The sequence below is a fragment of the Corvus cornix genome, chromosome 19 (assembly GCF_000738735.6).
Source record: "Corvus cornix cornix isolate S_Up_H32 chromosome 19, ASM73873v5, whole genome shotgun sequence".
In the NCBI taxonomy this organism is placed as follows: Eukaryota; Metazoa; Chordata; class Aves; order Passeriformes; family Corvidae; genus Corvus; species Corvus cornix.
Window position 1 is genome coordinate 10,375,423 of NC_046348.1, and position 26,196 is coordinate 10,401,618.

At 48.1% G+C, this 26,196-nt stretch overlaps 2 protein-coding genes and 1 long non-coding RNA gene across 5 annotated transcripts in view; 1 reads left to right on the plus strand and 2 right to left on the minus strand.

Annotated features, from left to right (window-relative positions):
* NF1 (neurofibromin 1) overlaps nucleotides 1-3,537 on the minus strand; it is a 75,615-nt gene extending 72,078 nt beyond the window's left edge. Inside the window, 1 exon segment of the mRNA XM_039563131.1 lies at nucleotides 3,389-3,537. Within this exon segment, the coding sequence (XP_039419065.1) occupies nucleotides 3,389-3,448 (60 nt within the window). The 5' untranslated portion in view covers nucleotides 3,449-3,537.
* A 1,331-nt stretch (nucleotides 3,538-4,868) lies between these two features.
* Nucleotides 4,869-26,196, minus strand: part of LOC120411031 — a 44,516-nt gene continuing 23,188 nt past the window's right edge. Inside the window, exons 1-3 of one of the 3 annotated variants that reach the window (XR_005603421.1) lie at nucleotides 7,810-8,317; nucleotides 7,592-7,702; nucleotides 4,869-6,070 (exon numbers count right to left, since the gene is read on the minus strand). This is a non-coding gene — a long non-coding RNA (uncharacterized LOC120411031). Of the gene's footprint in view, nucleotides 6,071-7,591; nucleotides 7,738-7,809; nucleotides 8,318-26,196 lie in introns of those variants that run through there. The other 2 variants (XR_005603422.1, XR_005603423.1) reach the window with 2 other exon arrangements.
* WSB1 (WD repeat and SOCS box containing 1) lies at nucleotides 17,195-25,398 on the plus strand. The gene is made up of 9 exons (XM_039563136.1): nucleotides 17,195-17,328; nucleotides 17,784-17,952; nucleotides 18,894-19,162; nucleotides 20,047-20,178; nucleotides 20,568-20,668; nucleotides 22,804-22,976; nucleotides 23,358-23,471; nucleotides 23,671-23,778; nucleotides 24,281-25,398. Exons 1-9 carry the CDS (start codon nucleotides 17,289-17,291, stop codon nucleotides 24,438-24,440), a joined length of 1,266 nt encoding a protein of 421 aa, XP_039419070.1. The 5' UTR covers nucleotides 17,195-17,288; the 3' UTR covers nucleotides 24,441-25,398.

Genomic DNA, 26,196 nt, shown 5'->3' on the forward strand with positions numbered 1-26,196 from the left:
CCTGGACACTTCCAGCAGCTCCCTCCTGCAGCCAGGTAACACCTGTGGCACTGGGCCATTCCCTGCCCTGTCCCTGGGCACCAGCCCTGTGCAGAGCAGCACCTCAGCTGCCCATCCGCTGCACACACTCTGAGAACCATCCCATCACAGCCACTGCAGGTTTCTGCTACGGGAAAGATGAAACAGCACACCTTGAGCTGCAGGGCAGGGCTCCAGCCTGGCTCAGCCCTCAGCTCCTGGGGGAATCTGCCCCACACACAGCCGCTGTGGAAAGGAGCTGCACCTTCTGCCCAGCCCAGCCTCACCTCCCGGCACAGGCACATCCCCGGGGGGCACAGCCAGCACAACACAGGAAACGCCCCACAATACATCCCGTTACTACAAGTGATTTCCTAACAAGCCACGAGGAAAACAAGAGCTGGTACCTGCAGCCACTGCTTTTGCAGGTCTCTGATTCTGCACAAATTTCAAACATTGTGGAGAAAAATCAACAGGAGGAGGGAATATTTGCTTTAACTTAATGCCTTTTAACCAAAGGGAGAATGGAACATTACTACTGACTTTCAGTTTTTACACACTTTCTTAACTGAAAGCCATCATACCTCATGAACTGCAAATGGGGAGCCTAAACTAAAATCCACATAATAAAAGGCTTCTTTCTTTAAAGCATATCGGAACTACAGGATCACTGCTGTTGGAAGAGACCTCTGATATCATTGAGTGCAACCTGTGATCCCCACCTTTTCACCAGCACAGAGCACTGAGTGCCATGTCCAGTCATTCCTTGACTACTTCCAGGGATGGGCACTCGACCACAATAACCACTTACATGGCCACAAGTTTACAAAGGATTAATATTTTTTATTACATCTGACAGTTTTAAACCAGTCTAGATGTAAATGGTTTTGGCAGTCAGACTCCTCCAACTATGCTCACAACTATTCCAGCACTGTGCCGGCCTTCCTGTGATTTCACATTGTAACACACTTAAAGCACTATGAAAACACAACCCATAGAATTGGAAATTAACATTTCCAGGGGAAAAACAGAGAAAATTTTATTTTCCAAAGCTCTATGTCTGAAATCACAGGGAATTCCACTAATTTCCAGGCTCTTTGTGCTACTGCAGTCTAATTTTATCCTGCTCACCCCAAGTTTTGAGAAATACAATAACTAGTACTACACACAGGCTCTGCTGAGAGCTCTCCCTGTGCTCTATGTCAGCATGGTTTGGTCTCACAGGTACCAGCAACAGCTTCTTCTGCAGCAGCTGAAGCCTGGGGGCAGCCCCAGGACAGCCCTGCAGCAGGTGAGGGCTCACTGGAGCACAGGGCAGGACTGGCAGGAGCTCCAGGGATCTATTCCATGAGCCAGGCACTGGTTAATTCACTAAACTCTGCTTGCCAGTCACTCCAGGCCCACAGAATTGTACACACAAAAGCAGATTTTGGTTAAAGCAGCATTTATAACAATAAACAAGAGCAGACCAGAGCAGACTGGTTTGTCCTGATTTCCCTTGTTCTCAATACAGATTAACATCCTCTCAAGCTTGCTGTTTCATCTTTCCTAAAATGAATTCAAGCACTCAGCAAATGAATGAAAAGCCTGTCTACATCTGTAAATTTGGAGGAAAGATGGTTACACTTTCCTTCTTTGCAAAGGAAGGAAGAAACCCTGGAAAAGTTTGTCTTCCCCTGCATAGAAAAACCAAAACACAACAGACCCAAGCTGCCTTTCTCCCCCTCCTCACTCAAACACACTCCTGACATGCCAAGCAGCGGCTCCTGGTGCTGAATCGAGAGGTCCTGCATTCAGGCAGACACAGGATGCAAGCCCTCACACCTGCATGAACACCACTGAAATAATGTGCATATATTCTGTGTATTTTGATAAGACACCATGACTGTGACTGACAATGATGTATTTGATGTGTATTATCGCTATAATGCCAGTATTTCAGCATTTCAAGAATCAGAACAGCTTCCTTCCTATCTACAGAGGATTCCTCCCCTACACCTATCCGTAATCATGCCATAAAAAGTACAGAAAAAGAATTCTGTTCCAAGAAGTTCGTAACTCCTAACAGACGTTGGCAAGCCCAATTCCACAATCTACTTAACAAAGCAGAAGAGAAAGCCCAGGGCCTTTTAACACCAGTACATCAAGAAATATTTACTTGCATTATTGGGAACATAATAAATCCTATGTTTTCGAAGCTTATGGAAAAAATGATCTGTGACTCAAGGGGGAGAATAAGGTAACTATACAAATATGTCTACAACATACTGCAAAAATCTGCCTCAATTTAATGTCAAAAGACAAAGTTTGATATTCTCCTGTTCAAAACAAACTTCATATAAATGTAAAAAGGAACAGTTTGTTTTCCTTGCACCAGGCCACATCTTTCTGAAGCCCAGCAGCACTGAGGAACAGATGCAGCACAGGAACAAGGCTCAGTCTGGAGAAGCAGCTCCACGTTTTTGATGGATTTACACCAAGCAGGGTCTCACAGAGCTGGGCCTCCTGTGACACAAAGGCTGCACTGACAGTGTGGCAAAATGAGACAGACAACACAGGAACTGATCATTGGGCCTCAAGGGAGCTCCCCCACGTCAGGAAAGCACCTTGGGAGTAGGGACGGAGTGTAAGCACTGAGCTTAGCCCCACTGAGAGTCACCCACCTAATCCCAGTAAGCAGTTCCTGCTGGTGGATCAGAGAAATATAAAGTCTAAGGCCAACAAATCCCTCTTCCTTCCATTCAGAAAATCCTTCTCCAAGCTACTAGTCCTGACTTTTGCGAGGAGACGTAAATATCCATCAGTGCAATAGAAAGCAGGGGCTAGAGGCCCCTCCTCACGCCCCAGAGCCGTGCTCGCGGGGCTGGCGATGGGACTGCACACCGACAGCGCCCTTGCACCGGGGGGCAGGGGCAGCACCGCCGCTGCGGTGCCTCCAGCCCTCCCAAACCTCGTTCTCGAGGCTTTGCCTCCCTTCTGGAGAGCCAGATGATGTAAAGCAAGGACGAGAATTTCACAGGAATGTCTACAGAAAGCAGAGACACTTCGGGAGAGGCGGGGGAGAAGCAGCGAAGGAGAGCCAGGCCCCTCCTCGCCGCCGCTGCCGGCACAAGGACGGATGCACCGCACCTGGAGCCGCCGGGCCCGGGCAGCGCCGGGACCCCCGTGCGGCGGCAGCGCCGGCCCCGCCCCGGGCCCGCCTGGCACAAAGGGCGCCGGGGCCCGGGGCCTCGGCCCCGGCACGGGCGGGGGGCGGCAGGAGCGGCGCTGCCACGGCCGCCCCCGCCCGGGGAGCGGGGCCGCTTCCCCGCCGCGCGCCCCCGGCCCTCCCCGCGGCCCGGGGAGGGGGACGTGCCGCCGCCCCCGCTACCTGCTCGTCGAAGCGGTTCACCACGGCCTGCACCCACTCCACGGGCTTGTGCGCCGCCATGTCCCGCCGCCGCCGCCCGCCCGGGGAGCGGCGGGTGCGCACGGGCGGGGTCGGTGTCGCGGGCCCTCAGCGCGAGGGGCCCGCCATGACACCTCACCGGAAGCGGGAGCGCGCGCCGCCCCCGCCGCCGCGCCCGCCGCGCCAGGGGCACACCGAGCCTCGCACTGCGCCTGCGCAACGCCCCCGCCCGCGCGCTCCTGGGCCTGCGCGGGGGCGGGGCCTGCGCGGGGGCGGGGCCTGCGCGGGGCGGGGTCCGCAAAAGGCATCCCGAGCGCTGGAATGGCACAAACCGCCCTCGGAACCCCCCCCGAGCGCAGTTACCCCGCAGCTGCTGGCGCCCCCGCCCCTGCCCTGGCCGCAGGTGTCGGTGACTGTTCCACCTGCCCGCCCCGCGGAGCCCAGCGTGTCCGCGGCATCTCACAGGACCATCTCCGCTCCCCTTGCCCACAGGACCCTTGGCCGATGCTTTATTCCCCCTGCGGTGGCCACCTCCAACCGCTGTGCTTGACAGATCACCCACAGGTTTGCTGTCTCAGGCCGGAATGCAAAGCTGTATTCTACCTTTCAAATATAAACCCGAGTGTTTCTATAAATTAACTTATTCTGTTAACGTTCCAAGTCTTCACTGCAGAACTCTGACAGTAACTGCAGATCCGAGTGTGGCACCTTCGTCCCCAGCCTGGTCACCAGCCCCGGCCAACTGTTTACTCGGTGACTCAGAAAAGTAGGATACACACAAATAAACATCCACTTCCACTTTCCTTCTTGGGAATGTTAATTTGTTTTTCCTTCTGGGTAAACAGAAGCACAAAATAATGTTCTTTCATGCTACAGTACCGTTGAAATTCTGATTATATAAATAAAGATGCAGCTTGAGGTGAGGGCTCTGGAACAGCGGATTTAAAATTGGCAGAAGAACTGGAGAATCAAACGGAATTTCTGTCCCCCCACTCAGCCAGGGCCTCGATGTGACTCAGAGAGTCTTGCTGTTATCACAGCACAGGAATTATTACCAGCAATAGCAATATCAAATTTATCCTGAGTTAACTTTCCTTGTAAATTATGAGCAATAAAAATCCTGTAATTTGGATTTACAGGACAAACAATTCCATTGCATTCTAGCATCAAATCCAGGAATTTGGGTGACAGCTAATATTGGAAGAGCAGATGTTATATAAAAAGATGAAAATCAATTGCAAATATCTTATTTAAGAAAAAAAACAATTAACTGGTTGAAGAATAATGAGTCGTTTCTGCCTGCACATGCTGCGGTTCTGCCTGTCAGGAAATGCAGAGAGCATCCCCACGGGCTCCGATGGGAGCCCAGCCCTGGCTCTGGAGTGCCCTGGGTCATGGAGCATCCATTTGCTGTGTGCTGTGGAGTGAAGCCACTGATCCCTCTGCTCCTAGGGCAGTCATGACCAGCACTACCCTGCTTCAGGAAGGTTTCCAAAGCTAACTGTTGTCTGGTGCTCCAGAAAAGCCTCCTCTGTGTTGGTTATACAGTCCTGTACCCAAATCACACCTGCGTGGTCTGTGCAGGGCTTTGTTTCATCACCAGAATCTCCCCAGGGGGAAGCTGGGGCTCTGTTCCCAAGAACTGCAGCTCCAACCGGATTTGCTGTGGGTGTGAGGACACCTGGGGCAGGGCCAGCACCAGGTGAGATCCCAGAGTCAGAGCAAAGGCTTTGTCACAGGGAGTGCAAAGGCAGAGAACACTAAACACGGACACCAAATGCACAGAGATGAACACAAAACACCCCACGGGTTCAGTGCAGCACAGCTCTTACCCAGGACGGTTTATTAACTCACAATTAAACCTAGGGGCTGGGTTTCCCTGCTGGAGGCAGAACTGACCCCGCTGGGCCCTTCTTGTCTCCTTTTCCAACTGTTTATATATTTGACCCCTCGGTGTCCCACAGTAATCAGGCAGGAATAATCTCCACTGAAGGCAATCCAGCCACAATCTTCACAGGGATCTCTACGTTCTGCCAAAATCTAAACAATAATAATTCATGTAGGGGCAGGAAAAGGGCTTCAGCTGACTGATATGGTTGTGAGAAACATGTCCCAAAATGCCAGAAAGAAATCGGGGTGATAAGATTAGATCAGAGAGAAGCATCCTGGGAACTCCTGACTGAGGTAGAAAAGGACAGGCTATTTCTTCCCTTCAAAATGTACTAAACAAAACAAACAGTGCTTCTTCCTGCTTCTGGCAGTGTTTTTCCCAAAGCAAATCTGTTCCCTAAAAGCAAACACGATTTGCTGTAGTATTCCCAGATTTTAGATGCAGGGGTTTGAATGGTGGTGTTGGAAACTCTCACAGTGTTTCCCCAAATTCACAGAAAAATTTCAGCCATTATTTAGACTGGAGACCCATTCTCCCACTGTTGCCCCCAAAACCCCACAATATCTCTACTATTAATTTTTGTGCCAGACCCTGCCTGTGGGTCCATGAACCCCCCACCTGATTCTGCCCTCCCCCAGGCAGACACAGGACAGTCTGTAACAGCCAGCTGGGTATTGTTGGAGGATGAACCATTCCAAGTTCCCCAGCTTCTGGTAACTCTTGAGTTGTGCCACCATTTCTTCAGCAGTCTTGACAGCAGTCTTGACAAACTCCTGCTTGTGGATTTTTAAGGACACTTTAGCAAGAGCTTTTTTATGTTCTTCCTTAAGCTTCTATGTAAACTAAAACAAGGAATTGTAGCCTAAGGCATCCACAGAGTGTTGTCAGGTTTTGATGTGAATGCCAATGACTTTTCGTCACTAAAAATTTCCCATCGTGGTTGTCAAAGTGGCACTAGTGGCAGGAGTCACATGGCACAGGGAAATCCCTGCCATGTCTCTATTCCCTCTCAGCAGAGCTTTAGAGCCTGAACAGCCAAGGCATAAAGTGTGAGCTGGAAATCTATCTGTGTGGGAGGAGTCCCCCTCGTGAAATTTCCAGCCATGGATGTTTTTAATCCAGCCAAAAATGGCCCTTGAATCACTGCCTTGGAGGTATTCTGGCACTTCTGCTTTTTGCCTGAGTTAGAGGACGAGGAAGCAGATGAGAAGGTTGAGGCACACGGTGAAAACAACCTGGCCAGGTCTGCAGGAAAACCTCAGGGAATTCTCAGCTCACACTTTGTCCTTGCTGGGGAGTGAAGGTGCTGATCCTATGTCATAGACACCATCAGCTAACAACACCTTCAATAAAGTCCCCTTCAAAGGTAGAAGCCCTGTGGCATTTCCTTCCTTTCTGATGCATTTTACCATTTCAGATTCAGTTAATTTCTGAACATCACCCACACTGTACCCAGGAGATCTGGGCCTTTCTGGAATTACACCTGAACTGGCTCTTGGAGGTGACACTTCTCTTGGCTTCTTGACAGACAATATGGATTTTTTTTTTTTTTTTGCCCGCTCACATCTTTGTCTTCTGCTTTCCTCTACTTTGTGTTTTCAACTCAAATAGTTTATTTATAAACCTTTTCTTCTTCTGACTCTATTTCCTCCTTTGACTTTTTTCTCTCCATTCCTCCCATCCCAGTCTCGCATTTTCACCAGCATTTGTCAAACACTCCAGCAGAGGCTCAAATACGCTGAGTGACACTTTTCAGTTTCTATTTATCAGCTTTGGTCCAGAAACCTCCCATCCCTTCTGGAAGCATTCCTCTGTAAGGCACAGGTTTGATCCCAATTCCTGATGGATGGGGTGTCATTGTGAGGGAACTGTGCCAAATCTGTCATCAGGGTCAAAAATATTTCCACCCTGTTCTTAAAAGAAGCCAAGCAAACAAACCTAAGTAAAGGAGGAAGGCAGGGAGAAAGGAAGGGATCTCCCCGGTTTTAGTAAGAGGTGACTTAAACTCCTCAGCCACAAACCCTTAAAGGCGGGGTTTAACCCGGAGCGGGCAGGCTCCCAAGGAGAGCCCGGGGCCTCCCTGGCAGAGCTGCAGCTCCTCCTCTGCTCAGACACTTCGGTGTCTCCCCACTCTCCGCGGGCTCCGAGGACGCCGCTCCGATGCATTTGTCCATCAGAGGGCATTAGAGGCCGCTAAACCTCTCCGCTTCGGGCTGGCCACGAAGAACAGCCCGATTGTTCATCAGCGAGCGCTGGGTTCGTGTTCGCTCCGGGACCGTGTTTTACTGACTTACCCGGCACGTGCGGATACATTGCAAAACGTGAAGAAACCTTTTCTGTAGGGTAAACCACGGATTTTCCTTTGTGTGCTCTGCTTCCCAGTTCCTCCCGGACTGCAACAGGATCTGTTAAACAAGAACAGAGACAGCAAATGATCTGACTAGATGAATGGTAATCACAGAATGATGGATTATGCTCCAGAGAAATTAGAGATTCTGTACAAAATACTCACATTGGAACTTGTAACCCAAAAAGCCCAGTCATCAAAGGATCATTCAAATTGTAGCACGATGTTTCACACAATCAACTCTAAACGCAAATATTTCTGTTCCAGTAGAAATCTCATTTGGATGCAAAACACCGGGAGTTTAATCCCTGATACTTGATCTGATAAAAGAAATAGTCTATTATCAAGGCCTCGTAAGAGTTCAGATATTCTAATTGCACTTAATGGAGCAGAGTATTTTCTGAAATGGAGGCTGATGCATGCACGGGAAAGGGACACAGCCCTGTTAGTGTCTGCCCGTTTGCCTTGGAGCTATAAACAAGCTCTTTGTCGAGTCCCAGTTGAAGTTTGTTTGATCACAATCACTCCCAGTGTATGTGTTCATGTTCTAAAGACTTCAGCAGAATGAGATCATTTTGTGTATCTACTTTTCCCTTCCCCAGTGAGTAATGCCATCCCCATATACGGCAGTCATTGCAGAGGTTAAGTTACTTAAATATTATAAAGCAGTATTTTAATTGTTCTGGATGACTAATCAGCTCACCCTAGATTAGAACATTGCCCCAAAGGATAATTCGATTTTATCACTTCCCCTCCCTGACTTTGTTTCCTTTCTTGTTTATCACACAACAGGGTCAGCAAGAGGAGCTTTCAGCTTGTTCCCAGTCCCCACCTCCTCTGCATCCTGCAGTGTTTCCACTGCAAGCAATGCAGGATTATCCATAAAATCACATTAAACTTGCCTGTGCAATTCCCATTCAGTTCAGTGACATTATTTCTCAGTTAGACCAGCTGATTTTAGATTATAATCACATAGTCTGGGAGCCAGGATTTGGACTCAGTACCATCAGCACATCCTTCAAGAGTAGCCTTTGTTGCAGCACCCTGGGTCTGAGCCCTGCTGCACCACAGCACTCCTCCTGCCAGTTCAGCACTGACCAAAGGGCTGGGGGCAGAAATGGGATTTACTGTCATAGGTGGAGTCAGTGGTTGGCAAAGACCTGCAGCATTCACACATGGGACACTGGGCTTTATTTTAACTTAAACATGGATGCAGTGCACTGGGGAGAAAAGCCACTGGAGCAGCCCAGCCATCAGAGATTGCCTTTCCTTCCTCCTCTGTCTTCTTAAGAACTGGGGTGCAGGGGAGGGACTGAGGAGGGAAAGGAATTGTCTGATGGAAAGGTAAGTCTTTAACAACTGGGAGAATGTCAAGATCAGAGCTGAGTTTTCTGCTTCTTAAACAACCTCTGTGTAAGCCTGGTGTCAGCCTGTATGAATTTATGAATATAAAGAGTCTTTGTTACTGAAGAGTTTTCCCCAACTGCTGCTCAGTTTCCTCCCCATGACTCATGCCATTAGCTGATGCTGCCCTATTTAATTGCAACTGCTGCTTAAGCCCACACAAGCTTTTCTAAAATAAAACTTTGAAAAAGCTTACTTGCAGTAGATATCCAGCAGTTTGGATGGATGGTACATGGCAATATCCTTTGGATAAAACATGTGCTGCTTTGCTGGGCTTCCAAATAATGCTGAGCAGCACAGAGGCCTCGGTCATGGTGCCTTTGAGCTGCTGTTAAATGGAGCCAGAAACTGGGGATGAAGCTTACGCTGGAGCTGTGCCCCTCTTGTGAACACCAGGGTTACATTTGCACTTTCCTGGTGAGCCCCCAGCTGGCATCCAAACACAGATCCAGTCTTTGTATTTATTTTTTAAATTCTCTGGCCACATGGGCAATGACAAGGTTGGAGAACCAAACTGCTAGCCATTAATAGCTCTCCTTGCCGTAAACCTGAACCTGACCCTTTAAGGTCTCATTAACCTGCTTTGCATTTTTGGACTCGTTTTTCATCGTGGGTGTAATTTTGCAGTGCTGCAGATCCATGGATTTCCCAAATATCATCATGTGACTTAAAAGCAGCAGCAAAACAAAGGACACCACCTCTGCCTTACTTGCAGTCATAACAGGGATTAAGAAACAGCAAGAAAACATTCCAGAGCTGCAGAGGGAAGGGAAAAATGCCAAGCTCTCTCAGAGTATGCAGTATGACAGGAAAAGCAGGCTCCAACAGAAAGAAGGCAAGAGGGCAATGCTTCCAGGCTCAGTAAGGAAGGAAAGGAAAAGATTACAGCTGTGTAGCTCACAAGCTTCCTCCAGCTTGTGTAATGGAATTGCACTTTAAATATTTTCTTGTGTTAGACTGGTGGGATTCAAGTGGTCAATTCATCTTTTCCTTCCATGTATGGATCTCAATTTAAATTTAAAAAAAGAAAATTTCACCCATTTTTTGCACAGTCACGGCTGAACAGCCTTCAAATGCAGCCCAAAAAAGGGCCTGGATTGAGCCATGTGGGAGCTGGAAGGCTTTGACCCAGGAGCATGGAAGGGACTCCAACTGCAGTGTAAAGATTAGAAGCTGCATGTAGATTGAGTGTGAGTAAGTCTGCCTGAGTTGTGTAACTCAGCCTTTACTACACAACGTGCTGTTTGCACTGCAGGGGCTCGTCAGGGCTCCCACTGCATCCCAGACTCTTTGAATTAGTGCTGCACAGGCACAGATGGAAAAGCAATCCCATCCCTGCAGCCTGAAAGGATGGAACAGCCAGGCAGCACCACAGGGCCGGCCTCAGACTCCCCCAGACCAGGGCCCTTCCTGGAAACTGCCCCTTCCCCAGAGCCTCGGACAGCAGCTGGCCTGTCTCCGGCAGGATGCAGCCTCGCAGCATGGCTGCAGATTGGCTTACATGGCAGGTCTGGCAGGAATGTGCTCTCTATCCCGTCTTTGGTTCCCAGCAGCCTTTTCCCAGTGACCAGAGCATTCCCAAGCCATTCCCAGTATTCAGCTGCCTTGGCACGCCGTGAGTCCCTTTGTTCTGCAGCTGATCCCTGTGTCTGTAGATCTGAGCACGTCCAGCTCATCCCCCATTTATGACATCTGGCAGAAAGGTAAATTATGCTCCCACAAATCCTGCTTTGCTTTAGTGGGGAATCTATTAACCTTATTTGTTACAAACTTTGTGTGCTATCTGTGCCTTCTGGTGAGCTTTAATGAGAGTATAACCAGAAATCTCGTCAGCCTCTTTCAGGAAACATTTATAAACAGAGCAGAGCAGGCCCCAGTGAACCTGTGTCCTACCTGTGTACACACTGCCCACGCGCTGCTTGCACACGGGACTCATTAGCTGCCAACTGCTGTATTTTCAGTGCTAGTGGCAACACAGCTTTTACTTTCCACACTACAGAGACTGCTGGGATAATGGAGACCATAATTACATCCAGCCACTCGTTAGGGCTCAAATTACAAAACCGGATTTCTGCGCCAGACCTTCAGGAAGTAAGCCATGGAAGGAATCTCACAAATAACCTGCAATTACGTTAATGCAGAGGGCAGGGCCTTCCCTTAAGAGCTCTCAGACTCACTGGAGTGACCCTGGCTGGCTGACAGAGCCAGACATGCAGTGGAGAGAAAGGTGATGCAGGAAGTGAATTAGACAGGCACAGCCCTGGTGCCTCTGTACCCAGGGCTGTTTAGGAATAGACATAAAGAAACAAAGCCTGTGGTGTGGGGCAGCCAGGCAGTGGGGTCTGTGTTGCTGTGGCTTATTCCTTTACCCTGTGGAATGGGCTGTGCTCACATAAGGCACATGCACATGATCACAGCTCCATTTGCAGTGTGAGTTTAACCGTGTCTCTTCACAGAGCATTCTCCCAGCCCCGGAAAGCTGCGAGCAGACCAGCACTCACACCTGCACAGGAGTGTGGGGAACAGAGACCTGGGGGCAGCCAGACCTGGAGAGGGCATCACCGAAAGGCACAGCATGGCCAGCTCTGCTTAAAGCCCCCTCCCCGTGTGTCTGTGCACAGGGTGCCACCATGAACCGCTTCACGCCGGCCTCACTCTGCACGCACCGGGCAAGCACAGCCCCACATGCCCAGGGTACCACAGAAGGCAAGTTCCTGTGTTCCCCCCTCACTCTTATACCTATTTACAATATTTTTACAACCCAAAAATAGGGGCTAGGAGAAGTTTACTTGTCCAACCTCCACCTTCAAAGGATGTCCATTTCTCTCAGATTCTTCACCTCCTCCATAGCCCTCTGCACATGTTCCCTGTAACAACAGGGCTGAACACAAGCTACCCAAATATTTTCAAGCTCGGTTCCACACCAGCTCAGGCCCACCTCGAGCTGTTTGATCTGTGAGCAAACACTCTTTATCTATAAGCAACCTGCTCTTTCCCAACTCCCTGCAGCAGGAATGCAGCCTCGGCTGTTTCCAGGCAGAAGCTGTCACACACAGCCCTGCAATTCCCCAACATGCTGACTTCTTCTGTCCTGATTATTTTATTGATCTTCTCTACAGAATGTAGGAAGTCTATCCCATTTGTTTTTCCTATTAAACTCAACCTGCTTTTCTATAAATTGAATTTATGGATGATTTATTGACATTTACACTGACACCCTTCATGCCGTTGATTTTCCCTCTGGACAATCATGATGGTCCAATGCCAAAATACAGATTAAAAAAAGAAGAAAAAACAACCAAAAATATTCTTTCCATTGTGAACATATTCAGCAGTTTAATACTGCCTGCACCCCAGGTTAACAGCAACCACTGTAAAGTTCTGCCTTGGGTCATATATTAAAAAAAAAAAAAAAAGGTAAACATTTCATATTAACACAAAAGCATTTGGGTTTGGAACAATTCAGAACACTCTCTGCTGTCTTGTGATCTGTACACTCAGAGCTGGCCAGGACACAGCCCTTTTTCCGACTTGTTATGTGACTGCTTTGCATTCCTCTGGTCTTACACCAGCTTCCCAATCCCAGCTGGGTTTGGCCAATGCCTGATGGCACCAGGAGAATCGAGCAGTCGGCTCCTCAGCACTTGCAGAGGCAGCATTTTTGCTTTGAAAGGCACAACTTGTTACCCACTGAGACATTCAGCTCTTCTGGCTCTGCTGTACTGAGCAGGAGCAGGGAATGATATGCATGACAGGAGGGAGGATAAGCAGTCCAAGAAAGGCTATTTTAAATCTGGCAGACAAGGCTTGTTGCAGTTCAAATTCCCCCAGAAGGCAAAAGTTAGGAAGCAGCAAAGTTAGGAAGACAGCCTTAGTGCTTCTGATTCTACCTCCCGTGCCTTGGCCATGAGGCCACGTGGTCCCACTGGCTTTACTGGCCCAGGCAAAATATTTTTAACCCTGGTTAAAGTCACAGACTTGGGGCTTTGCAGCACTGGAAATATACAGATATAATTAGATACAATTACATTAGAAGGAACAGCAGATTCTGTGCCTGCCGGCGTTGAGCTGCTCCTCCCTGGCCCGGACACCCCTCTGCCAGCTGAGCTCACAGCAAACAGCCTGGAGAGGAACACACAAACCCAGCATGTTCCAGACAGGATGCTTTAAGGAAGAAGTGAAATAGCTGTGTGGTAGAGGCAGGGATATTGGAGGTTGTGCTGGCACACGTGAGGGTGGGAGTACATGAGCCCAGGCTAGGCTGACCTGCTTCCTCTGTAACACAGGGAACCTTCTCCCCTGCCCTTGTTTAGGACAGCTCAGAACTCTCAGTGTCACTTCAGCCATCTGAGATAAGACCTCTCATACCCTCAGAGGGTAAATTTAGCACAGATATTTCTGAAAGCAGCTCCCTTACAAGGCACTCATGGCTGTCTTACAGAGAAGGGATGGTTTGAATCTAAAAGGAATAACCCCAAACTTCTGTCTCTGTTATTTCAGTGCAGCGACTCATCATGGAAGCACTGAATTCCCCACATACACTGAGCCATCTGCTCTATTTATTATAAAAGATGTGCTCCAAAAATGATAAAATCCCCACGAGACCAAAAGAACGCAGAGAAAAATTCCCATAGTCTGATATTCCATCTGTGCAGCTTTTCCACTGCACACTCTTTTAGCAGACCTTTACAAATTAACCCCTTAAGTACCAGATGTACATCAATTTAGAATCACCTAAAATTTTTCACAAGAATCAACGGTAAATAAGTCACAGAGCAACAGAGAAAAGGGGAGAGAGAAATGACAGCCCAGAATTCCAGAAATGGAGGCAGCCTTATCTGGTGCCTGTGGGAAAATCACACAGTTGTGCTCCTGGCTGCTCCATGATGACCCTGAGAAAGTGGCCTCATCCCCCTGTTCCTCCTCCCAACTGCTGTTTGCCTTGTCTATTTAGACTGCAAACTCTCCAGGGCCACAGTGGTGCCAATACTGCTCGAAGCCACCAGGCAAACAACAACACGTATGTGAAATGAAGCAACAGCTGAAACGGTGCCAGGCCCAGCAGCATCTCATGGCAGGAACAACTGCAGCAAGGGGGGCAGCAGACACTCAGGGGCAAAGACTGCTGAGAGTTTTGAAAATGCATTTACAGACCACGAGCTGGCAAAGCCCCATACGCAAGGTCTCGTTCACTCTAACAGCTCCTTGCAGGGCTGGGCGGTTGCTTTATTGGTATGTCGAGCTTTTAACCCTTCAGCTTGGGGGGGCTGTCACTTGGACCTCCTTAGGATCATAGACTCACAGAATGTCCTGAATAGGAAGGAACCCACAAGGATCATTGAAGTCCAACTCCTGGCAGCACTTTCCTGTCCAACTCCCCTGCTGCTCACCATTCACTGCACTGTGAGCCCTTTTCCTCTTCAACCTTCTTTGCCCTCTCCTTCTTTCTTCCATTCTGTTTTCTCCTTTCACCTTCTCTTCTGCCTCCACAAACTGAGGCTGAACTTTCTCCATCCCCAGAAGGTTCTCAAAACAAACAGGAGCTTGTGAATTATTAACAGTGTAGACTAAAAATAGCATAATTTTTAATGGCAAGCACTATTGCACAGATGAGCTACCTTGGACTTAAAGTGTGACTGGCCCTAACTGTTCCTAATTTGCCAGGAGTGCTGTACAGAATGACAACTCTGAGGAGGAGGAACATAACTTGTGGGCCTTGAGAAGACAAAGCAAAAGAAATGGGTAGAACTGAATTCACCCTGTCAGAATACAGGAATGTGAAATCAGCAGATCCCGGTGCTCCAGCAGCCCAGGGAAAAGCTCCATAGCCTGGATCCCGGAAGGTATTTCCAAGACAGGCAAGGAGGACAAAAGCCCTTTCACTTGTGAAAGCTTATTGCAGTGAGTAAAGACTTGATGGAGAAAGATGGCATCAAGTTTGTGAGCTTCCCAGCTGAGCAGCCCTGTGCAGGCTTGGCAGCTGCATCTGTAAAGGAAGATAATGGAAAACCCATAAATCAGCCTGAGTCACCCGCTGCAGGCCCTGGCAGCGTCTCACAGCCTGGAGTGTGACACCCTGGATCCCACAGCTACACCTCACCCGGGAAGAACTGAACAATCATCTGAAAAATCACCCCACACACGCCACTTGCAAGGAAAATAAACACAGCAAGAGTCCCGAGGAAAGGAAGTGTAGCTTCTTTATCTCCTCAAGTTTAAACTGAATTTCAGAAAGATACATTTACTGAGCAGAGAGGATGAGTTGGCAGCTTGCACCCCTCCCACTCTGGCTTCAGACACAAGGACAACGGCCCTTGCAACCCAGCCTGAAAACAGAAGGTGCTACCAGTGTCCCTAGGACAGCCTGTGACACCAAACAATTTCTAACAAGCTTGCAAACCCCTGGGGTTTTCCATATCCCAGTTTGCCTTTGTGTCCATTACACACAAAACGTGGACTGGAAAGTCCAAAGACCAGCATTTGGACCAGCATTTGGACCCCAGTGTTGTAAAGGCTGGAAATCCTCACTGTTTGAAGGTGTGTGAAATTAGATTAAATTATATTCCTCTGTTGTACAAAGACCAGACTAAATGAGCTAATTATCTCCTCTGGCCTCAAATGTACTACGCTAATGAGCAGAAAGCTCACTGAGGAAGAAACTTCAACTGTTGGAGCAGTACTTACAGGAAGAGAGACATAAAGAAATAATAAATTGCAAAATACTTTTCTTCTTAAAAAAAACGTGAGAAAGGCAGCAGTGTGGTAACACCCCTGCAAAGCTGAGTAACCCAAAGCTGCAGTTTGCTGGCTGCAAGAGCCCCCAGGGTCAGCAAACAGAACCCAGCATGTGCTGGCTCTGAGCGAGGCTCAGACCCTCTGGAGAACCCTTACGTGAGTCAGCTCAGCTCTGGGCTGGCCTGACTCAAACATTCATAACCCATGAGCAACTCCAAGCAGCATTTCACAATATTCACTGGCTACAAGTCTGCCTTGTTCCAAGGAGGTGTCCAGGGATTGGCTGCAGAGAGCTGCTCGGGGCTCTTCCCTCTGCTGGCAGTGGGGGATGGACAGGGCAGGAACAGGATTATGCTGTATCAAATAAATGCTACGATGTGCTAGGGGCATTTATACAAACCAGTGCTAATCGTGCTAGCGTTCACATCACCAAGAAAGTCCCAAACTTCTCCCTGCTCCTTTCTTTGACATTGTGTCACTGCATGGTTTAAAAAATGCTTCGCTGGCCTTGCTCACCCTGGGATAATTCCTGGCTGTTGCTACAGCTGAGTAGCTGATCCCATGGCTATTGCAGTGCGTCTGCCAGTGAGGCCACTGCTTTGGAATGAAATCACAGTTATTATCTGCAGTTAATTATCCTGCTGGGCCCTTCTCTGAAGTCCATAGAGAGAACGAGGAAGAGTGACTTCGTCTAGAAGAGGGGCAGAACTTAGATACGCAAAAGGAGAAAAGAGGATATGGAACGAGAGAGGAGTGCATAGACATGTTAATACAAAGTCACAGAGAACGAGGCGCTCTCAGGGCCTCTTTCTCCAGCTTGTTTGTGAACAACCTCATCAACAGCAAAATTTTATTATAAACCAGATCCTGCTGCGTTTAAATGCTGAACTATACACGGTCAGAAAGAAACCCTAAAGAGCAGGAGACTCCTCCAGCCCCTGAACCAGGGAGGCACACGGCGGGAGGACGGGGCTGACGGGGGTCAGGCTGTGAACCGGGCCGGGACAGCGGCACGGCCGGGCAGGGGCAGCGGACGGGGGGCAGGAGCGCGAACGGCTGGGGCGGGCAGGGCCGGGCAGAGCAGAGCAAGGCAGAGCAGGGCAAGGCAGAGCAGAGCAGGGCAAGGCAGAGCAGAGCAGGGAAAGGCAGAGCAGAGCAGGGAAAGGCAGAGCAGGGCAGGGCAGAGCAGAGCAAGGCAGAGCAGGGCAAGGCAGAGCAGAGCAGGGAAAGGCAGAGCAGGGCAGGGCAGAGCAGAGCAGAGCAAGGCAGAGCAGGGCAAGGCAGAGCAGAGCAGGGAAAGGCAGGGCAGAGCAGGGCAGGGCAGAGCAGAGCAGGCCGGGCCGGGCTCCCCTGGCAGCGGCCCCGCCCGCCCGGCCCCGCGGAGCATTCCCCGCCCGCCCCGCCCCGCCCCGCCCCGCCGCCCGCCGCCGCCATCTTGCCCAGCCTAGCCCGCGCCCGCCGGTCCCGCTCCGTGGCAGCCCCGCCGTTCCTCAGGCCGCCCGTCCATGGCCAGCTTTCCCCCGAGTGTCAACGAGAAGCTCATCGGTGAGCGGGGAGGGCGGGCGGGAGCAGCGCGGCCGGGCCCCGCGCTCGGCCCGGGCTCGGGCGGGGGTGGGCGGGCGCTCAGCCCATCCCGCAGCACAGCGGCGCGCTCGGGGCTGCTCGCGGGTAACGGGCGGGATCCCGGCGCACGGAGCCTTTCCCGGCGCACGGAGCCTTTCCCGGCGCACGGAGCCTTTCCCGGCCGCCGGCCCGTTCTCCCGGCCGTGGGCAGGCGCGGGCCCGGCGGCATCGCCCGTACCGGGTGCGGTGTCGCGCACAGTGCGAGCAGTTGGTTCAACACCGCGTGTTCCCCTGCGGGGGCTCATCCCTGCTGGGTTGTACGGTGACACCGGGCTCCCTCCCGCTCGCGTTAGTCGCCGTGAGGCGGCGGGTGCCCGTGCAGCCTGCGTAAGGCGCTGCACGATCCCCCTCTCACACGGATCTCCTCTGTCCCCCAGCTCGGTCGCGCACGGTAGGAGAGCTCCTGGCCCCCACGTCTCCCTTCGACAAGAAGTGCGGCCGGGAGAACTGGACGGTCGCGTTCGCTCCCGATGGCTCGTACCTGGCGTGGTCACAGGGACATCGCATAGTGAAGCTGGTCCCCTGGGCACAGTGCCTCAACAACTTGTAAGACAAACTCCTATGGCTTTCAGTGCACCTGAAAAACAGGAGGGTTTAAAAACAGGAGATAGCTTCAAATCGATTAAAACGCATGTATTGGTCTTTTAGGCTTTGACACCTTGGGGAAAAACTAATTCCTTAAAATAACAGCTGTTTTGTCTCTTCCTGTGTGGTCAGCAAGAGGAACAACTATTGCAACCTCACAAAGCCAGTGGAGGAGTAACTTGTTAATCAATTCAGATGCTCTAAAATAAGAGGAACTTAGAAAGAGAAGGGAATTTAGAGATGTGGGCAGATCTGGCCCTTTAAATTTCCTATCACAATGCTGTTTGGCTTTATGTTTTAGGAATTTACTTAAAGGCAGACCTCTTTCCTTATCATCCTTGTTAGAATGCAAGTGGAGTTCCAAAATACACATTTTATTGGCACTTGCAGGTTGCATGTTAGCGAAGTTGGTAGCCAGCCCCTGCAGTTCTGTAGCTGGTTACATTTCTCTGACCCATTTTTTCCCCCTTTTGGGGGTGGTTAATTGTTTTCCATGTGCTGGACACTCAGTATCTCTTTTCAGGGTTTAACACATGTAAGGGAATTGCAGAGAACTTCTCACTCATTTAGCAGAAAGTCCTAGAAATTTTTGTGGCTCATTTTTCTGTAAATGCTTTAAAACTGTTGGGTTTTGTAATAGGTTATGTTAGTGTCTTGCTCTCTACAGAGGTAAAAGCGTATACAGAATATTAGTCTTACTTTGTGTTGGAAGGTTTCCAGGTGCTGGTAATTTTTCACAGTTACAAGAAAAAGCTGCTTTTATAATTTTAAAGTAAAAATGCGCCATTTTGCGCCTCAGAGATGTACATTATGACAACTCCCAGATTTCACTGCACCTTGAAGAAATGTTTGTTTTTCAAGATAACCTGCGCTTATTTTTGTGCCTTTTGTTCTCTTTGCAGCCTGTTGCACGGCACAAAGAATGGTGCGAACGCTGTCAGCACGAGGCTGCCGAGGCAGAGCAGCGAGAACGGCCAGAAGAACAAGCCCTGCGAGCACATCATCGACTGCGGGGACATCGTGTGGAGCCTGGCCTTCGGCTCCTCGGTGCCCGAGAAGCAGAGCCGCTGCGTCAACATCGAGTGGCACCGTTTCAAGTTCGGGCAGGACCAGCTGCTCCTCGCCACCGGCCTCAACAACGGCCGCATCAAGATCTGGGATGTCTACACAGGTGGGTGGGAGAGGGGCTCACAGCACACCGGGATATCCTGAGCTGCAGGGACACGTGGGGATCGTCCAGTCCAGCTCCTGGCCCGGCACAGGACACCCCAGCACTGCCACCGTGTCCTGAGAGCGTTGTCCAAACGCTCCTTGTTGCACTGAAGTGCCAACTCTCACTTTATGCAGTAATAATATCGTTAGTACACAGCAGGAATTGGTTATAGAATTGTAACTGGGAACTGAACCTCGAATACAAGTTAAAAAATATTTTAAAAAGCATGAGCTCCTGCAGCCAGAAGTAACGAAAAACTGCCAAAGGAACAAGAGAGGCAGCTCATGCTTTGAGACGTGAGACATGGAAGATGCAAAATAATTAAATGTGTGCATACATACATTGGTTTTTTACTCAAAAGACTTCTTAGTTTTACCATACTTTAAAAGCATGAAGTTGCTGGTTTATGTTGATGAGGACCTCTTATTTTTTAAAAAAGAAAATTAATGACTCAAAAAGACTTAATCTGAATTTAGGGACTTTGAGTTTTGCTGGTAGCACAGCTGCTAGGTTGGAGAGAACTCATTTTAAAAAATAATGATTATTGAGTAACTTGTCCTTTTAAATTGAAGCTTAGAACAGGTATGTCTATCAAAAGACAAGTCCTGCCTTATTTCTGAGATTCTAGTATATAGATTTTGTAGCTTTTCAGGGAGTTGTCTCTCAATACAGGAGAGTGAAAGGATCCATGTGCTGCTCATTGTAGGGAGCATTTCTACAAAGAAAATTGTCTTTACGTGCTGTGATTCTATATTCAATATTTATATTCAATATTTGTATCCATAAAGCATTTGATCTAAGTACAGTCCTTCATTTTAAAGTGTGGTGTTCTCATGTAACAGGAAAACTCCTCCTTAACCTGATGGACCACACAGAAGTTGTCAGAGATTTAACCTTTGCCCCCGATGGCAGCCTGATTCTTGTGTCTGCGTCCAGAGACAAAACCCTGCGAGTGTGGGACCTGAAAGATGATGGTACATGTCTGGACTTTATCTGCCCTAATACCTGAGAGAAGTATCCATGTACTCACCTCTTTTATTGCTCTAGACTCAGTTTGGTCAGAGTTGCTTAAAAACTGTATGTTCTGTGAGTCACTCACTCTGCACTCCCCTGGAATTCTTTATCTGTCTAAACCCTGGAGGCAGGTATTGGGCTGAGCTAAGAGTGCATGAAGTGACTTTTCTGAATAGGGTCCTGGGATTAGAGGCTGCATCCCAGGGGCTTTATATCTGTGTAGGATGACTCTTCAAGACGTTTGGGAAAATAATAGAAAATTTTAGAAAGGAATAACTAATTTGGAAAAGTTTTTCAATCTGAATTTTGTAATATTTAACGAATTCTTACAGCAGTGTCTTTTGTTTAGGAAACATGATGAAGGTGTTGAGAGGCCATCCGAACTGGGTGTATGGCTGTGCCTTCTCTCCAGACTCCTCCATCCTCTGTTCTGTTGGAGCTAGTAAAGCAGTATGTGTCAGAGTTTCTTGTTCCTTAATTCTCCTGAATTGTGTGTGTAATCATTTTAAATCTAAGTAACATTAAGCTTGTGCTCGGTGTCATGAACTTCTAATGTTTGATGATGATGTAAAAGTGCATGAAATTAAACTGGCAAATGGTGCATTGAGACCCTGATTTGTGAATGGAACTTGCACTGCTTTTAGTTGAAGAGGCTGTAACTGTTGAGGAATAGGTCTCCACAGGGTCATGGCATAAAACAAAGACCACTAAAGCCAGTGTTAAAAGATACTTAGATGAATGCGTAAAACTATTTTGGTTTTGATTTTGTCCTTCCTGTTTCGTGCTCAGTGAGAAAGACTTTAGAAAGTCTGAGCCAGTCAGGGCACCTCCTGCTGAACAAAGACGTTTCTCCCTGTTTTCCCATACCAATGGCACCTAAGAGTTAGCAGGAAGAGGAGCACGCTGGTTTTGCTTCCATCCTATCCTAATGCCCTGGTAGAGAACTGAAAGCAGTGCAGGTAATGCATGTATGCCATAAGCTACTCCTGGCACTGAAGAATTAGAGCAAACCAGAAAGGGGTGTTCAGCCTGGTTCCAGGGGCTCTGTAGGCAGTTTAACAAGACTTTGAAGGCCCAGTTCAGGCACTGGACATCACCACTGTGGGAGTGCTCAGATGCACTGTCCACCTCGGTGAGAACAGCCGAGGTCTGGGGTTTGGCTCAGTAGTGGAGCAGAGGGGGATGTGTACATTGCTGTCTGGAGGCTGTGTGTTTTCCATAAGCTTCTTGCTTTCCCTGTCACAGGTGGTGGCAGCAATATTGGTGTGATTGAGTTAAGCTGGCACCACTCTGAGGAGCACAGTGGTGTTGGCGGGCAGAGAGTGGCAGCTCTGGCCGCCAGCCCGGCGAGCTGTACCGTCTGTACCGTAGGACGAAGTAACCTTGCCCTCGGCTGCAAGGGGTCCTGTACGTACGCAGGTGCTGCTCCATGTCCACTGTCTGCTTGCTTGCTTGCTTTTTTTTTTTTTTTTTTTTTTTTTGGTTGTTGTTGTTTTTTTCAATAATTTTCACAGCAGTGAAACACATTGACTCCTCAAACTTAGTTTCCAGTTTTATGGAATGTTGGGGTCTCCTTGGAAAAATTAGTGAACATGTTTGTAGCGGATTGTAAAATGGTTCAGAGTTAGGCCGTGTGGGAGGCACTAAGGCTGAGTTTGTTTTGGTCAAACATAAATTTATCCAAGATGTCACAATTTAGCCTGTGCAGTAAAACTGTCAAGGGAAAAATCAAGGCTGCTAATGAGCTCTTTGAGGGACATAACAGCTTTTGCTGATGACTTACATTCCTATAAAACCATGCTGCAGTACATGGATGGGTCCTATTCAGTAATTCTGCACAGTCTTTATTTTGATTATATATAATGTACAACTGCATGTAAAATCTCAGCATATTGTAACATTCTATCAATTCTTATAATACACTGTGCAATTAGCTGGGTAAATTGTAATATTAATGTTGTTTTTTACTGTTGACTTGATTTTAAATGCCTAAATTCTTTCTAATAATGTGGTTAGACTTCCCTGTTGTTTTGCCAAAGACATAACTTTTGGCTGTGAAAATTCTTTTTGCTTGCAGTATCTGTTTCTCTTCCTAGGCTGACGTTGGTGATCCAAGCAATTGTAAACAAGTGATCTTAAACTCAAAGGGATGCCACTGGAGTAACAATATGTTAACCTTACATTTTCTGTCTGTATATTTCTTAAAATTTTGGTAGTTACTGGAAAGAGGGGACTGTAGAGCTTAACCCTATTTATTTCTGAATATTTTAATAAAATAGTTTTGTAATACATGAATTTCAGTAAGCTACATGGTTAAATTGTGTTGCCTTTATCTTATATTTTGGCTTATTTTGTTAATAACATTTAACAAATTTGAGTTAGAACTTGCATGTCTGCTTTAATTATTTTTTTAAAAAACCTTGATTTTAATCTGAGTATGACACTGAGCATATTTCTTAATTGTAGTAATTCATAATACCTGATTTTAATATAATCCTAAATAAGACTAGCTATACTTAAAAAACAAATTAAGTGCTTCATTGCTTCTCTGAGCAGAGCTATAACATCAGCTCATTTAATTGCAGGTTTTCCTCTGGGATATGGATAAATACTCCATGTTACGGAAACTTGAAGGACATCACAATGATGTTGTAGCTTGTGAGTTTTCTCCTGATGGAGCATTACTGGCTACTGCATCTTATGATACTCGAGTCTATGTCTGGGATCCACATATTGGAGTGATTCTTAGGGAATTTGGGTAAGTAAAGCAGTCAAACATGGAAACTTTCTCCCAGAGTGGAGATGACTAACTGAAAATCAGTGGGTTTGTGTACATAGCTGTAAATTGGACTTGGAAAAGAGCAGTAGCTGATGGAAATGCTGAAGTGGCAGAGGCTGGAGGTTTCTCTCTCCTCTGAGAGAGAATTTACAGCACAGGTATTTTAATGTGTACCAAGTTGTTCAACAAAGCTGAAGAGCTCACAAAAGACACAGCAGTTCAGTCTGCACTCCTGAATCCATGACTAACTGGTTAAACACTGTTTGTTTGTTAATGCCTGAGCTCTGCTGTCCTGGCTGAGGGGCCCTCCCCAGCTCCAGACGTGGCACCGTCACTGAGCGTGTCCCTGTGTGTCCGCAGGCACCTGTTCCCCGCGCCCACGCCGATCTTCGCGGGCGGTGCCAACGACCGCTGGGTGCGCTCCGTGTGCTTCAGCCACGACGGGCTGCACGTGGCCAGCCTGGCCGACGACAAGTGAGTGTGGGGACAGGGCTGGTACCCCTCCTGCGTTCCTGCTCTAGGACAGGAGCCTCTCAGCACTGTCAGCTTGGGCTCTTGGCGCTCTTGGCGCCCAAGCTGTGCTCCAGACTAGTTTCTTGTGCAGCACAGAGAAAACACCAAGCAGAATTTAAAACCTACTCTGATAACTTCCTATGTTGTCCTTCCCCCTCAGAATGGTCAGGTTCTGGAGAATTGATGAAGAATACCCTGTACAAGTTGCACCTCTGAACAATGGGCTCTGCTGCACTTTCTCTACCGATGGCAGTGTTCTGGCTGCAGGGCAAGTACAGACTTCTTTTCCTTTCTAAAATACAAAGGTAACACAAAAGATTGAAAACAATGGCTCAGTGTTCTGAAAATCTTCAGTTGTGACTTGCAACCTGGTGCTTCTGACTGGTACTATTTGTTTAAACATGCCTGGAATAGCAGTAAAATCCATCAGCTGATAAACTAATTTCTTATCTTTAAAAATAAATACATGAGAGACCCTAAACATGTGGATTGGAAGAAGCCCATCAGATAGCTGAGGGCAGTTGCTGCGTGTCAGGTGGCACAGCAGTAGCTGCTAGGAGATCTGCTCCTGTTGCATAGACAAGTTGCTTATTGTGCTGCTGTAGCTTAAAATAGGAACTGGAGTAAATCAGAATCTGGAGTAAATGAGAATCTGGAGCAGCTGGAACTGAGCACCAGCAAGTCCCCTACCTAGTCGTGCGTGTGAGTTGGTAGCAGGCTGAACTGATCCAAGTGGAATAACCTGGAGGGTTTTGTGGGGTTTTGTGCAGGACCCAGGACGGCAGCGTGTACTTCTGGGCAACCCCCAGCCAGGTGTCCAGCCTGCAGCACCTGTGTCGCATGGCCATCCGCAGGGTGATGCCCACCAGCCAAGTCAAGAACTTGCCTATCCCGTGCAAAGTGGTGGAGTTCCTTTGTTACCAGATTTGAGTTTTTTGAGAAGAAAAAAAACCCTAACAGCTGGGAGGTGGCCCAGCTGCTGAAACTAGCTACAAACACTTTGCAGAATCCTCAAACTGTACAGCCTTTAAGCTTAAAACTCTACAGGTTTTCAAGAGCTATTTAAAGTGATAACCTAAATACTATTTTATCAAAATGCCTGACAGGTAATTTTTTTACTATTTATAGAAAACACAGTAGAAGTATTCCTGGTGTTCTCAATTTTCTAAAATATAACTGTGAAAACATGTACATATATAGACATAAGCTGCTACATGTTATCAATGTACCTTTAAGAATTGCTTGTGTGATTTTTCATGTGTCTCATGTATATATTGCTTTGGTAGAGCCATGATGCATCTGTGCTGTAAGTGGAAGGACAGCTGTTCTGGCACACTGAGGTAGGAAAACTGTTGACTTACAGAGCAGTTAAGCTTCCTTCTGTACATTGGTTGGGGTCCAGAAAGCTGCCCCCCACGTCAGACTTTCGCTAGTTTATTTGTGAAGAGGTACAGTGTAGCTTTGTAGAGAGCAGGGTGTGGGGAAGGGAAGGAGGTTAATAAGGACTGGAGTGTATCTAATGTAACCCAGGACCGTGCCTGAGTCAGCTGAAGGCCTTATGTTCCATAGCAGCAAACCAGGTGAAATTTCAGTATTGGGCAGTGTTAGAGAACTATTTCCATACATTTCTGAAAATCTGACTACTGTATTATTGCCTGATACTGTGTCTGTAATGAGAGACATTTACAGATTCGGTTTATTATCCTTTAACCCTATAATATCCGTTTGGGGGTGATTATTGGTTAATGGCCAAAGATAAGCAAAATACTTGGTTTTGCCTTCTGTTATTTATCTGTACCTGCAGATACAAAGAATGTATGCATTGCATAAAATGCCTGATTATATATATTTTTGTTGAATTTTTTATTAAAAACTTGTATAAAAGTGTTCTGGTACTTCAACTGATTTATCAATACTGTCTGCCTGCAGCATTGCAGGCTAAGCTGGTGAGGCCTGGTTTGTGCTCCCAGACAGATGCTTACAGAGCTCTCTCTAAAGCCATGACAGTGTTACAAGCACATGTGAGCTGCAAATCTGCTTATTTAAGCTCCTTCATGAGCTGAGCTAAAAGCTGGGCTTGCCATGAGCCTGTTTCTGCAAGATCACTGTTCCAGCCCTGGGTCAGCAAGTAGGGCTTCAATGTGGGGTCTTGCAGGAGAGGCTTATTGAAGGGTCCCCTCAGGCTGTGTTCACCAAAAGCTCTGATTTATGGAAGTGGGGTAAGAAAACAACATCCCAGCTCCCCTTTCACCACCTCTGAAAGCTGCTTCTCCCAGCTCTGCCTGCAGCAGTTCCTCTGTTTGCTCTAACCTTTCTCCCAGGACACAAATGATAGTGTTAGACCAAGTACACAAGCTCTCCTCATTAGTGAGACTATTTATAATAATGTACCACGTTTACAAGCCTCTTCCTGCTGTGGTGGGACACCGCAAGGTGAAGCCTAATCCCCAACGTCTCCAGGAGTTCCCATTGTGACCACAGCACAAGCCTGGGACCCTCAGCAGGGCCAGGCACACAGCTCCTCCCAGAGACACAGAAATAACTCCCCAGGTCACAGTGCTCGTGTTCCTTGTAGCACCACAAAACTCAAGGGCCTTTGGGTGAGAACCAGTTTACATTTTGCAGAGAGAGACCTAGTGCTCTCCTGGGAATCTAACAGCTAAGGACTCATCTCTGATCAGTGAGT